This window comes from Camellia sinensis, chromosome 3 (genome assembly GCF_055761805.1).
Source record: "Camellia sinensis isolate YWXY chromosome 3, ASM5576180v1, whole genome shotgun sequence".
Taxonomy (NCBI): domain Eukaryota; kingdom Viridiplantae; phylum Streptophyta; class Magnoliopsida; order Ericales; family Theaceae; genus Camellia; species Camellia sinensis.
In genome coordinates this window covers 56,459,309-56,474,638 of record NC_138963.1, presented here as the reverse complement: position 1 = coordinate 56,474,638, position 15,330 = coordinate 56,459,309, and the positions used below count along the sequence as shown (strand labels likewise).

General features: G+C 31.6%; 1 protein-coding gene across 1 annotated transcript; it reads right to left on the bottom strand.

Moving 5' to 3' along the window:
* Positions 1 to 401: 401 nt before the first annotated feature.
* ORP3C (OSBP(oxysterol binding protein)-related protein 3C) lies at positions 402 to 11,879 on the bottom strand. The gene is made up of 10 exons (XM_028202315.2): positions 11,426 to 11,879; positions 7,813 to 7,906; positions 7,095 to 7,211; positions 6,933 to 7,005; positions 6,625 to 6,743; positions 6,201 to 6,322; positions 5,606 to 5,782; positions 4,987 to 5,131; positions 3,519 to 3,697; positions 402 to 818 (listed from the first exon to the last, which is right to left on the bottom strand). Exons 1-10 carry the CDS (start codon positions 11,521 to 11,523, stop codon positions 572 to 574), a joined length of 1,371 nt encoding a protein of 456 aa, XP_028058116.2. The 5' UTR covers positions 11,524 to 11,879; the 3' UTR covers positions 402 to 571.
* Between the last annotated feature and the right edge of the window lie 3,451 nt (positions 11,880 to 15,330).

The following is a 15,330-nucleotide window of genomic DNA, read 5'->3' as shown; positions in this document are numbered from 1 at the left end:
ACCAAATAACACTAGCTAGCTGCAAACTAAAATCTAAACTACCAGAATACATCAACACAGAGGGCGCACAGAAATTATGAGATTATATACAAACTAACACAAACATAGACACCAAAAGGGTCGATATCATCATTGTATTGAATGCACACGTCACGAGATGTAATTACAAGCTCTCATGGTCCAACTCCAAGGCAAGACAGAACTTTGCAATAGTACAGTGAAATAGAATGAACAATTTCTCAAAAGCATTACCATTTTTATCTCTTCTCTAGTTTCCTATCATTTCCCACGCGCTTCCTATTATTAAGGAAAACAAGTGATGACTGTATGTGTGGGGTAGGGTTCCTCATCAATGAGAGAGAGAGAGAGAGAGAGAGAGATAGATAATAAGCAATACGAAATTGTCTCAGAAAATAGGCCTGTAAAGGTTCAACTAGTATATAAGATTACAACAAATGATACAATGTACACACATGATGGCCAACAAACAACACACAGCTTCCTATCACACAAAAATGCCGTCAAATGACTATAGTACACAATCGAAAAACAACATAGCAATGGGATTACCTCACTCCGCAGACAAATTACCATACTGCCATGGGTTGAAGTCTGTCGATTTGACATCATCCTCGCCTGTGATGGCAGATCTATCCACAGTAGCCCGATGTTCAGTGTATTTACCATTGTACTGGTACACTTCCAAGTCTCCCCAAGGAGTAGGCCTAATTTCATCGGTTAGATCAAACCATCTTGGCGCAAACTGATGGCCCTTCGCATCTCGAAGCCTCTTTTCAGCTCTCTGCCTCTCCTCGAGACTGCAAATGAATAATGAATAGAATACAAACAACGTTATGAGCTAAAAAAAATTCGACCAACAAGAAAGGCAGGTGGGAGTGGTGAAGAGAATTGAATTTCATGGAATTTTCTTCAGTCTTTCAGCAATCTGAAAAGGATTTAGTTTGTTTCTCATGAGAAAAGAAGTGATTGTGTTTTCTCACTACAAAAAACAAAGTGTGTGAATTTCTTTTTCTTCTTTTGTGGGCAATCTTGGTATTAGAAAAAATACACAATCAATCAGTTTGTCTCTCACCAAATCACATCACTTTTTGGTAAGAAAAGAAACCTATAAAATAAAATAGTTTTCTTTTTATCCATTTCTCATCATTTTTCACCTAACTTGTAAACCAAACATGAGAAAATACGGCTCCGTTTGGTAGAGCTTTGTAATTAGGATTTGAGAATATGAGTTGTATTTTGAGTTTGTGTGTTTTAGAATTATGATTTGAGTGTAGAAAATTTGTTTGGTTATAGTTTTTGAATAAAGTGTTGAATTGAGTGTGGAATTAAGTTTTGAATTGAGTGTAGAATTGAGTTTTGAAAGTTTGATTTGACATGTGAAGTAAGAAAATTTGTTTGGTTATGAGTTTTGAAAAGAGTTTTCAAAACTTAATTCAAATTGCTATAACTCATAACAAAACACATTACTTTCATATTATTGAAAATTTTGATCAACACTCATAACCAAACTCTTTTTAAAATTCAATTAAAAAAATTTATTATTAACAAAAAATAACATTAATCAATTTTTTAATTGAAAATACTACAAAGGAAATAATTTTTTTTCAAAATAAATATTCAAAAAATTTAAATCATAAATATTTAAATAATTTAAATAATCTAAAAAATTTAATAAGTAAAAAGTTTAAAATAAATATTTAAAAATTTTAAATCGTAAAAATTTAAATAATTTAAATATTCAAAAAATTAAAATAATTTAAAATTTTAATATTTTAAATTTAAAAACAACTCTACACTCAAATCGTAACCAAACACATAAAACAAAACTCAATTTAAAAATTATTTTTAAAACTTATAACCAAACACATAACTCGAAACTCCATACTACTTTCACAACTCTACACTCAAATCGTAACCAAATACATAACAAAAAAATTAAAATATTCAAAAATATTTTTATAAAATAGAGTTTGAATTTATTTTTATAAAATATTTTAAAATTTAAAAAATTAAAATCGTAATATTTAAAAATTAAAATATTTAAAAATATTCAAAAAATTAAAAAAAATTTAAAAATTAAAAAATTCGCAACATATTTAAATATTAAAATATTTAAAATCTTAACAAAATTAAAATATTTTTAAAATATTGATTTGAATGGAGTTTTGAAAAGTGTTTTGAATTATGTGTTTGGTTATGAGTTTTGAAAAGTAATGATTATGTTTTGAATTGAGTTTTGAGAAATGAGTGTAGAATTATGATTTGAAAACCCTAAACAAACACCATACTCAAAAGTGAGTGTGGAACTAGATTTTAAAAACTCCACCAAACGGAGCCTACATCTCTCTCTTCATTTCCATCCTTTATCACTCAAGTTCAAGCGGAAAAGCTTAAACAAAATATTTTCTATAGGTGAGTTGAGGAGACTCGAACTTGAGTCTCATTATTTGGGGAATGCAACCTAAGCCGCCAGGGTATGCTCTAAGGGACAAGCTAGAATGTAACATAAATAACATCATCTGCACGTGAGCACAAACAAGAAACTCACAGAACATCTAGATGCCTAATTGGTCTTTCCAGGTTTGCCAATGAGACATTTAAGTATCACATTTCGACATATTTTGCTAGCAGCAATGCATGCAGATGATATGAAAAGGTTAAAAGCTTGATCTGATACGAACCACTCCAATCCTTACTCTCTTGTTTTCATCAAATCTTTTTGAAAAATTCCAAACTAAATCTTAAAAATCTGTCTAAAACAATTTTTTATGAAAGAAAATCATCTCCAATCCTTTACTCTTTTTAAAATTTCATCAAATTTGAGTAAAAATATGACTTGGAAATTTGGTTAAGGACTTGGTTCATCCTTGATTTTGTGAAAAAATTGTCTTTCCCTTGATTTGATACAAATTTGATGAAATGGTTGGAGCACTTTTCAGGCATTTTTTCATAAAAAAAATGATGAAGGAAAGTATTGGAGAAGTTCCAAGTGCCTGAAGGAAACAAAAGTATCACTTCAATTCAAGTGCTGGAGTGGTTAACTGACTAAGACAACAAGTGCTACAAGCCTAGCATTTAGGTCACCAAATCAAGTACAATGGTTGCACAACAAATTCATTCCTACAGTCTTGAAGCCTTCAACTTATACCCATTATTACCTATTTAGGTCCTCTGCCATGTTGGCATACCATGTTCATATGATCTATAGGACAATGATTACAACTACATGCCCACAAAGCCAAGTAAATGATGTACCTCTATGCCTTCACACACCCAACCACATGACAAAAACAAGTTCAGATATAGGCAGAAGTGCAAAATCAGCACGTAAAAACAAATGAAATGTGTAATATGGTCTGCAGCTGGAAAACGAAGTCCACTACTTTCTTACCAGGCATTTATCATGATGATGGTTCATGGCACATAAATGATGTCACTCGAAACCTCATACAGACCTTGACACATATATATATATATATAGAGAGAGAGAGAGAGACCTGCTCTTCTCAGCGCCAGCTTTGGATAGATCACCGTTCTCGAGTGCACATCTATCAGGACGTAAGCGAGAATCCGATGCCAACAACTTCCTAGGAGCAGTTTCAAAACTGTTTATTTTATGAGCAAAATATGTGTACTGAAATTTGTCGTTCCCTGGGGTAGCAGCAAGTCGCCAAACCTGCAGAAAAATCGTGTTAATTTGTTTTGCTAATAGCTAAAACTCAAGGAAGCTGGGCATCAACGAGGAATATTTTCTTAGTGTCTAATTACACATTGCAACCCCTTAATCATTATGCCCATCATATGTTAACTTCTTCAGATAGTTTACATGGAGGGAGTATTCCCTAAAAATATATTAAGCTTGTGATCGTGATATTTGGTTAGATTGTTCAGCTTCAATCCAAGAAAATTTTCAATTGTGCAAAAAGGAACCCATACCACAAAGGAAAACTATTGCCAGAAACATAAATAACTCAAATTACACACAATTTATTTAAATGTCATGAAAAAATAAAACAAGATCAATTATCGATCACCAAGCACGTGTCTAGCCACCACAGCAATATGAATTCAATTTGAAGATTGAATTACTTAAAATTTCTCTCAACAATTACTCACTAAGTAGGAGATAAATTACCATCCTCTCCCAACTCACCAAGAGAAACTACATAGCAAATAGCCACCAGAACCTAATTGCACTGTGCTCACTTGAAACCGTTGCATACAAGTACCCTCCTCCCTATCGCATCTTTAATTTATCAGAAACTCTCAAGAGATTAGAGATGTAATAGGGAGAACTATTGTCACTACCAAAAAAGCCATTTACAAGTAGCCCATTTTCTATAATTTCCAACTCTTAGACAGCCATTCAACGTGTTAATAAATGCTTCATCAATATGAACCAGTTTCCTTATTAAAAGCAACAAACAAAAGGCGATAGCTCTTTCTAATCATCTCACTGTGAGAATAGTTTTTAACCAAAGACGCTATGATCACTTTTTATTTTTTGAAAGTTTCCTTTGGATGGAAGAGAAGATCAGTACAGCATTCAATAAATCTGACCTATTGATGAAGGAATTAAAAACACATAAATTACAAAATTGGGCTCGGACTAGGCCGGGCCTGTCTTAACCAATGATTATGCCAGCACTCCATGCCCCCTACCGTATTCTAGGGAGATAGCACCATAACTGACCTTAAAACAATATGTTTATATAGCAGAATGAACATGTAATAATTAAAGGTGAGTACAATTTCATGAGAGAAAATTATTCATCCTCAGTCAGGACACGTAAAAATGCAAGATAGCGGGACCATTATCACAAGCATTGAGAATTATGTTATTGCACTGCCATGTGATTATGACATGCCAGTCCAGCAGCCCCCATTTAGCATCATGGTGACTTAAGCACAAAAAGCACTCACAAGTGGAAAATGAAAGATGATAAAACGATTAATGAAACAAACCTCTTTCAGTTCTGTGCCCGGAAGAGGTTCCCCTTCCATGTCACATGGTTGATAACTCATTGACTCGTTCCATTTTCCAGTCATCAATAGCTTAGGTTCCTCAGCAGCATTGTATACGTATCCATCCACTTCATAACGACCAGCCCTGCATTGAAGCACAGCAAATTAGACACCATTAGCCCTAAAAATTAAGAAACAAAGCTTTACTTTTGGTTTCATTTAGTTGTAGCAGCTTTGGAGTACACCCAATTGAACTCACATAGGAAGCCATCTTTATCACCCAACAATGGCCTAACAAAACAACATTGGCCAATGAAGAGATTAGGTGGCAGTAATTATAAAGATCAGGATTGAAGAGGCAAATGTCAAAAATCAAAATCAATGAACAAGCTAAAAAGAGGTGAAGAAAAATATTCAAAAATATTCTTTATTTTCATGCATGGAAGTCAAAAACATTTTCCCAAGACTTCCATCGGTTAATAACTCTATCCCAAAATCCACATTTAATCATGGCATAAAATTAAAAATTACAAAACAATCATAAGAATATCATTGATCAAAACCAAAAATGTCAAAACAATTAGCAATCAGAAAGTTAGAAAGAGAGACATCAACATACCCAAACCAACCACAAGGTTGAAAGTAAAGGACAACTTTGTCCCCAGTAGTCAAATTCGTCATGACCATTTCTCCTGGTGAATCTACCCAAGTTCGTCCAAAAATCAAATTGTTAACCTTAGTGGGAGGGGGAACCAAATCGAGCACTACACCATCTTGTTTTAGTGTTATACATGTTCTGCATATGAAATAAATGTTAAAACAATTTTTCTTCATAAGATTTATATGGGCTTAAATGAACATGAAAAGTTCATTTTGAAAATTGATAAAATATCAAAACAAGCAATGTAAAACCAATACAAGAAGTTCCTTGAAGGTTAATTACAGAAATAAGAATGAGGAATGTATTAGCTCTGGAATGGCAGGAAATAGACCAGTAAGTTATAATGATTGTAAGTGAACTCTACCATAGTACTTCCCTCCATTACCAAAAACTTACTCACCAAAATTCCCCTCTTATATGAATTGACAGAATCATACAAACATACATCAAAGCGTTCCACTTCCACAGGGTCAGCATTGACTGATAAAAATGTTGAACTACATCAAATCTTAATATTGTAATAACTTATCACAAACCAAAAAACAAAACTTACCTTCCAACGGGGTAAACATCAAGAGAGTTCCCTAAAAATTTGGTTTTCAACTTTGATGTCACATCATATGTGAAATGCTCATTTTCAGCATGTCCAGCACTCATTGGTGGATGATGACTCACCTGTAACGAGCGTAGATGTGATTCAGTTTAGCGAACAAGAATAATTCAGAAGCATTGATTCATAAGTGAATTTATAAATTTTTTATTTTTTTATTTTTAAGAATAGATTTATGATTTGGGCTTTCTTTGTTTTTTGCTTTTCTTGCTTGAGCAAAAACCATCAGGCTTTGTAGAGTTTGAGAAGCAAAAAATATTCATAGATTCTTCTAGAATGTGCATACAGCCTTCAAAAAGGAAAAAGAGGGAAGGCAACCAGATGGGGATGAAAGAGAACATAGAGCAAGTCAAGATCCTTAATTCACCTGCTCAGCAACGAATGCCATTCCACCATGATTAACCATTTCATAAGTCTCGCCCAGAATGGGGTTAAAAGGCTTCCAGGTGCGTTGGTAGGCATAATAGACAGATATTGCCCATGATGCTGCATAAATCACAAGTTTCGTATCTATAACACTTGCATAGACTATACTTATTCATCAGACATCAAATGCATAGACACTACTAAATCAACAGATATTCACCCCCATTATTGGATTTTCAAGTCAAGACTACACTAAATCAACAGATATTCACCCCCATCATTCGATATTCCAGTCAGGATTATACTCACAAGCATACACCAACCGCGTGTAGGGATCCTCACATTCATCTGCCTGGTCTAGAAGGTAGGAGTATTCCATTAACTGTCACAACAGTCTCACAATTTGGATCATGAAAGTTATAAAGAGTAATGAAATTAGCAGTAAACATATGCAAAGAAAATGACACAAACCTCGGCCATTTTTTGAATCATTGTCATTGGCTCAAATATAAGGACTGGAAGTGTCACCATTGATGTCACATCCGACCCTATATACTTGTGCATCATCTTCCAATAACTATCCCTTTCCTTTGAGAATAAAATGATTTCAGCATGCATAAAATAAAGAAATTTCAATGTAGTTGACTTTCAATAGCATGGGAACCTAAGATATACACAAGCAATCAAAAGAAAGAGAAAGTTCTTATGGAGACCATTGCCTCCTCTCTAATCGCAAATATCACCAATGATAACCTCTAGCCTATTTACCTAGAAAAATATGTGACTAGATATCTAACAAGGCAAATCCTCATACTGACAGAAAAATTGAACTTGGAATTATTCCACTACACACTGACAAAACAGTACAGTAAATTACCAAACTGGGATACCTGCCATTCCAAATACAGAGGATTATATATATGCTATTATAGTTGATATAGGTTGAAGTAGGTTTTCCAGAACAAGACTTGTTTGTCAGGACTGTAAACTCATGCTGTGGTGATGTTACAAAGCAACAAACAATTCTACATTTAAGAAAAATACACAAACCAGCTTACTTGTGGGCCAATATTTAATCTTCACAAAGCTTTTTTATATATATAACACTCTTTCTAAAATTTTGATAATGTAAAAATACTTTCAGTAAAAAAGCTTCGCATCTTGAGAGAAAGAGAATAACACAACTCACCTCCTGCTTCCATCTTCCTCTCTGAGCTTCCTCTTCAGCATCATCTTTGCCTCCCTCAGGATTAATTACTTCCATCCCCTCATAACCAAGCATTCTGGATGCAAGAAGATGAAAATAGGCATTCATTGAATCATTAGAATGACATAGATTTCCATACAAAGAGATAGACTTCAAATGCACATGACATTCAAACCACTAACAACAGCCTCGTGTGAGTTAATAACAAGTTTACATGATGATGAAATAAAAGGTGTTGATCAAGTCTCCAAAAGTAAGCATATGATGCATTATGATGAAATGCAGGAAGCCTTGACTGTTTGTTGGTCAATGAAGATTGTGATTTGTGTTTTGCATATCAAAAAATTCAAAAAAAAATTGTGACTTGTGTCTAACTTACCAAAAAAAAATAGTCTTCAAATGCGAGGATATGATACATACGAATCAATTAAAAAAGAATGCCTAGCTCTGTCCTGATTGGATGGGCGTTTGGGAGGGGGTAGATTGGGTATAGATCTAACCTTTGGCCAATTTTGCACAAAGTGGTTACGCTCATGTTTGAACCCACAACCTCAAGCTTGGAATAAGAATTGATCTATTACAATATTACCAGGAGCTAGAAGCCATGACTGTTCATTGATCAAGTTGAGTAAAATTATCCCGAGTTTTACATATCAAAAAACACGTTCCGTCATGAAATGTCTAAATTTATATATATATATATAAATGAATACTTTTATGCACATTAACTTTTATGATATCCTGTATCTAAACCCCCCCTAACCAACAGGCTAGTTTTAAGGACAGCCATCTAGGCAACAAAACAGTTCAAGTCTCTGCTTAAACTTAGATGCAATAATGTAGCTTCCTTGTGTTGAAGAAATCAACAGGCAAGCCATCGAAGCAACAATCTCATTAGACAATATGGTAGTTCCCATTAATGGAGGCAACATAACTGCCTACCGAGGTAACATGATAAATTAAGGCCCATATAACCTTACTTTGAGGTGGCATGGTACTCAGCATAACAAGGCAGCCATCAATTAGCAATAATGCACTAATGCGACCACATATCAAAACAACAATTTCGAGTCCCACCAAACAATAGTACTAACTAGGACAGATGGCAGTTTAAGGTCTACCAAATTGTGCATGAAGCAACAAGAAAGAGTCCATATATTAAAACAAACCATCAATAATGGCAACATGGCACTTAGGCAACAATCTTCTTTAGCGACTTTGTAGTTTCCATACATTGCGGCAACTAAATTGTTTGTAATATGAAGAATTGCAGTTAAGGCATAGCAAAACCATAATCCAAGGCAGCTGCTGCGATCGTTACACATGAGGGCTGCTACTTACCCAATATATACAAACATATAATATAATATATGTATATATATTTATTGAGGCAGTTATAATTATCAAAGAAACAAAATTTATAGTAGGCTAATTAGCAATTAAAAATAACAAAACATTCCAAATGAAAATAAAAACAAAAACGGCTGTGCCCATAAGTGAAGGTACAGAATAAATTGTTAAATGTAATGTAACATGTTAGGTTAACACCATGCCAGACAATATTTCAATGCAATGTGGTACTTTTCACATCATTTGGCAATAAAGTAACTATCAAAGCAACATGGTAAGTTTAAGGTTCTACCACACCAGTAGCATATAGATACAGAACGAAAAAATAAATTAGAGAAACATGGCACCTAGGTAATAATTAAATAAGGCAACATAGTTGTTTTGGTAAATCAATGCAACATAGTAGTGTAAAGCAGCAGCATAGTTGTATAATCCTTATCAAACAATATGCATCAGGGCAGTTTTGAAAATTTGTTATTAATATTGAATACTAGGAATTTAGAGGGGGGGTACAAAACAATCATTAACCAGGAATTTAGAGGGGGGGGGGGGGGGGGGGCATTTCAAATTGATGAAATCAAGAAAGACAGTTCACATATTTGGACTAGGGGGTGCAACTTATCCAAAGCATAATAAACAAATAAATATGCATATAGATATGTACATAAACATGTATATATGGAGTTTGAGACAGCAGATGCCCAGGAAGGACAATATATATATATCCAGTTATCCTAAATAAAATATCAATTAGCTTTCAACAGTATTTTAAGACAATGATTAAAATACTAACAACAATCTTTCATTTTATTTATTTTCTTTTTTTGATAACCGATAACCAATCCTAGGCAAGAGGGCCCTTCAAACCCACCCCATGAGCGCAAACTTGGGATATGTGCGACCACCCACCAATCTCACACATTGGGTGAAGTAGGATATCGAGACTTGAACCTAAGACCTCTTGCATAGACCTTGGCAACTTACCATTCAAGCTGACCTCACAGGTTAGACTACAATCATTCATCACTTATAAGTTAATCCTAGCACAGCGGGTCCTGGGGTCAAGTGTCCAGCCTTGCACAAATTATGTTTAACAAAAAAAAAATAGCTGACAAAATATTCCTGGAAGCAAATACTAATTTATACAATATGCCTCCTATTAACTTCAGATTTTTTTGTATTTTTATTGTAAACTATATACTAAAATGAACCTCAACTTTTAATTTATCTATGTAACCTCTTCAACTTTCATTATTATGACAATGTAATCCAGTAGGTGGAAACAACTATCCTTTTATCTCATGTGCTTCTTAAATGAGCTTATTTTGTGTTTTAAACTAAGAAAATAATAGTCTAAATAAAAGGGGTGGGAAATATGGAGACAGAACACCATTAATTATTCCCACCTATTAGGCCACATTGAGCTAAATATTAAAACAAAATAAAAAAGAAGAGAGAGATTAGACAAAAATAAATAAAAGTTGGTAAATTTAAGGGGAATTTTTTTTAAGGTCCTCATATTAGGATTTTATTATATACAATATTTTCATACTAGTTGGGATTCTCAACATTTTTACCGAGAAAATTTGACACAAAAAATATTAACCCAACGCAGAGAAATTTTAATTTTCACAGAAAAAATTTGAAATTTCTTTGGTATGATCATAGAGAAATTCCATCGACCACCTTAGCTAATAAAAAAAACATATATTGGTGCTCTCCTACTGCCCAAAGTTGAAGAGGGATGTTTCACTAATTTTCTCTAAATTTAAAACTAGAACACAGTTGGTGGAATTAATTGATAGCTCACAGCTTAAACCCTTTCTTTTTTCTTTTTTATTTTTTATGTTGAGCTTAACCATATGTAAACACGTCTCAAATTTAAAATTGAGTGAATGAAAAACACTCAACCCCTATTTAAATTCATATCAAATTGAATTTTTTTTACCCTGAATGAAAGTAGACCCTTTTGCAAACTCAAATTTTCAAAGGTCATACTTACTGACTTGAAGCTTTCATCTCCAGGTAAGAAGTTCAAATCAAACCAATCCAATCCATGATTTCAAACTAACATGGAGAATTAGCACAGCTTCAAAGATTGGCCCCAAATTTCAATTCCAAAACAGAAACTTATTGCTAAAATGCACATACATAGAGCAGCAACAACAGGAAGCTATTACAAATACTCTTTCGCTGGCTCACATGAGAAAATCCAGGAAAAAAGGCAACAAATCTCAATACATACCCGTTGACAGATCTCTGCATGGCAGTCCCAAACATTGAAAAACCGGAAGTCATCGCGGAGAAGAAACCTTTGTTTTGATTCTTCTTGGGACTAGCCATATCTGAAAACCCTAGTTCGATCCTCTTTTGTCAAATATCAAATGTAATTATTATTATTAATCCAAGAGTGATCCAAAAGTTGCAGCAAATCGTTTTCGACGAATTGAATCGATTGATCTAATCGACAACGAGGGAGAATGAGAGTTTGATGATGATTATGATACAACAAGAAGGGGATTGTTTATGAATTTATGGAACAGCGAAGTGAGGATGATTGATAGCGATGGCGGTTCGGTTGGGTTCTATTTCTGACTTTTTGTTCCACTCCCACTCGCACGCTCAATAGATAACAACGTCACGAAGGAAGTTGATTAATTGATATTTTAGACGATTTGGAAAGGAATTTGAAATGGGTTAGGAAAAAAAAAAATTGCGTGGAATTAGATAAAATATATGTGTGCTTTATTTATATTTTATCTATTATTTTTTTAAAATAAATTTCTAAAATTTTTAATTAAATACAACGAAAGAAGAAGATAGCATTTGATAACGTTTACGTTTTTTTGTTTATGTTTACAAAATTTTTATAAATTAATTTTTGTTTATTTTTAGAAAAATATAAACTATAACTGCGTTTGGTTTGAACAAAATATTTGAAAAATATTAACTAAAAAATATATTTGTTCAAGCCTAAAATATTTATATTTATTTTTTATTATTTATGACAATGGAAAAAAAATTAATTAAAAATAATAATTGAAAAAAAAAATTCTTAGTCAAATTTTTAAATTTCTGTTTAAAAATCAACGTAAAGTCATTTTTTGAGTTTACATTTTTTTCTCAAATTTATAAACTGAAACAACCATTTCTAAACCAAAAAAATTATCAAACAAGTTTTTATGACAGCTTTTAAAATTTTTGTAAATATAAACTGAAAACAAAATGGTTATCAAACAGACCCTTTTAAGGCCTCGTTTGGGAAGTGGCTATTTTAGTAGGCTATTTTAGTTTTTGGCTATTTTAAGTAGGCTAAAATTTTTGTGTTTGGGAAGATGATTGGATTTTTTTGTGGTTGGATGTGATGTTTGTGAGAGAAAAAGTGAAATGATTATGGGTTTGATGTGATGTAAGCTGTGATTTTTTTAAAAATTTTATGAATTAATTTACATATATTTGTAAAATGTATGAGATTTCGTGAGGTAATTTACGTATATTTGTGAGAATTTATATAAATATATATGGTATGTACTTGTACACATAAAAATTACCCTTATTAAAGAATTATTTAAAATAATCTAAATAAATATATTTTTTAACTTTTTATGAAAAGATGAGTAAAAAAAAATCAAAAAGAGATGTAATTTAAAAAAGATAAAAAAAAAAATCCTTATATAATGTATCCCAAATAAAAATATATAATTAAGAGTGATAAAATAAAAGATGGGATATTTCTAGTTGGTCTATCGTATTATGGTCACCTTCTTCTTCTTCTTTTTTAATTATTTATGGAGATTTGGTAAATACTTTCTAGTAAATTTTTAATTATTTTTTTTATTTTTAGCGACTTTTTTCTTTTTTTAAAAAAATAATTTTTAAGTTCTCTTTGATTATAACACCTTAAAAATTAAAATAAAATTAAACCGAATTTAAAAAATAAAATAAAATCCCCCCAAAGAGTATATTTAAAATTTAAAATTTTTTACCTTTTTACTTTTGAAACGATTTATTAACAAACAAACAAATGCCAAAAAATTTATTTGTATCTTCAATGATATATATATATATTTTTTAATTTGGTTCCAGTTTTAAAATTATTAATTTTAATTAAAAAATAACTAAAAAGATTTTTTTTTTTTCAGATAAAAAGGAAATAGATTAAAACTAAATAGCAATTGCACCACCTATTTGAATCTCTCAAATATAATATTATCACTTTCACTGGATTTTATACAATTTATTATAGTCAATATTTATTTTAATAAAAAATTACAATAAAAAAAATCTTGAGAAAATTACACTTTACCCCTCAACTCTCACCGTTTTTTATTTTATTCCCTCAAACTAAAAATTGATGGGTTCGTTTGGCAAGATGGTTTGTGGCTAAAATAGCCACAAAGACAAAATAAGTTATTTTAGCCACAACAAACAAAACATCACATCCAACCCATAATCATTACATTCTTCTCTCACAAAAAAAAGTCAAAAAAGTTAAAAAGCCAAAAAGTCCTTCCCAAACCAAACTTTTTAGCCAGGCTAAAATAGCCAAAAAAGGTCAAAAAGCTAACCCACTTTCCAAACCAACCCATAATGTACTATATTCATTTTTTAAAAGTTTTTAATTCAACGTTTATGTCTTTATTATGTTAACAAAACAGATGGAGAATGTACATGTAACGTGCACATGTCATATTTATGACTTTAAAAGGGATTTTTATCATAAATATGACATACATATTATATGCACATTTTTTGTTTATTTTGTTAACATAATGGAGGTATAAGGATTAGATTGGAAATTTTTAAATGATGAAAGGAGTACGTTAGTATCAATTTTTAGTTTGAAAGATAAAGTAAAAAACGATGATAGTTGAGAGAAATAAAATATAATTTACTCTTAAATCTTAAATTTTGTATTTTATGAATTTAGATCTTTCTTATTTAAATGAGCCTCAATTCAATTTACTCGTCTAGGTCCATTTATCCGTTTATTATAGCAGAAAAATGACAAATTAATCTTTTTACCATTTCGTAGATGATTTTGCCAATTTACTCCTGCGTTTTTGCTAATACATCCCAAATTATCATTTACCACTTGTACAAATATTTTTTAATAGATTTGACTTATCTTAATATTAGAGATTGCCCGTGCCAGAAGGCACTATCTAATAAAATTCTTATATTACAATTTATATGTTGCAAAAATGTTAACGGCCATAAAAATATTTTATGAAAAGTGTCTCAAAGTTGTGATCAAACAACCAAAAATGTTTAGGATCAATCAATTGACCAACAAAGGCTAGATTGTTAGACTTATTTATTTTGATAATTTATTTAATTTATTTGAAAGAAAAAAATAGAATTCAAAATTTATTTTGATGATTTATTTGAAAGAGAAAAATAGAATCAAAATTTATTTTGTCTCATAATTTCTCACCTAAATCTTTATCCTAAATGTTGTTAGAATGTATTTAATATTTTGATTAAGGCCTTGTTTGTCATAACCTAAAAAAGTTAAAAAGTTAAAAAGTCACTATCTTATTTAAGTCACATCATCTCTCTACCACATCACATCAAATCCAACCCATATCCAACCCATATTTCATAAAAAGTCAAAAAGTGCACTTATTTAGATCATCCCAAACCACCCCTAAATTAGGAATTCAAATAGCCCAGCACAGCAGTAGGCTAAAAAGTTCAAAAGGTTCAAGTGGAAGATATTCAAATTTGTAATGATGGAGTACAACGGTTATAAACGGCTATAAATTCAAATGAATACAACGGCTGTAAACGGTTATAAACGGCTATAAGTTTCATTATATATACCAAAGCCTCTAATATAAACCAGTTACAAAAAAACCAAAAAATATTCTTTGATCTATAATCACTCATATCTATTCTCTGAAAAATTCTCTGAGAAGTGTTCTTCAATTTTTGTTTACATCATCTCTCAGAAATTATACACTAAGCCTTATAGTATTAAGCTCATCTTTTCTGTGTGATATTTATAGAAAAACCAGAGCTTTATTTTTATATCTATCTTTGAGAGATAATTATTATAGTTTTCTGTGAAAGCAAACACACATTCTTTTCAACTATGTAAGAGTGTAGTACACTCAGTGTTCTTGACTTAGAAAGTCTATATAAAAT

What these genes read in the sequence shown, in the direction of transcription:
- ORP3C (XM_028202315.2), bottom strand. Translation starts at nt 11,523, where the DNA reads ATGGCTAGTCCCAAGAAGAATCAAAACAAAGGTTTCTTCTCCGCGATG. An exon ending in TGGCATTCGTTGCTGAGCAG is followed by an intron (nt 6,323 to 6,624) that starts GTGAATTAAGGA and finishes CGCTCGTTACAG; the next exon opens with GTGAGTCATCATCCACCAAT. An exon ending in CGGGCACAGAACTGAAAGAG is followed by an intron (nt 3,698 to 4,986) that starts GTTTGTTTCATT and finishes ATTTTTCTGCAG; the next exon opens with GTTTGGCGACTTGCTGCTAC.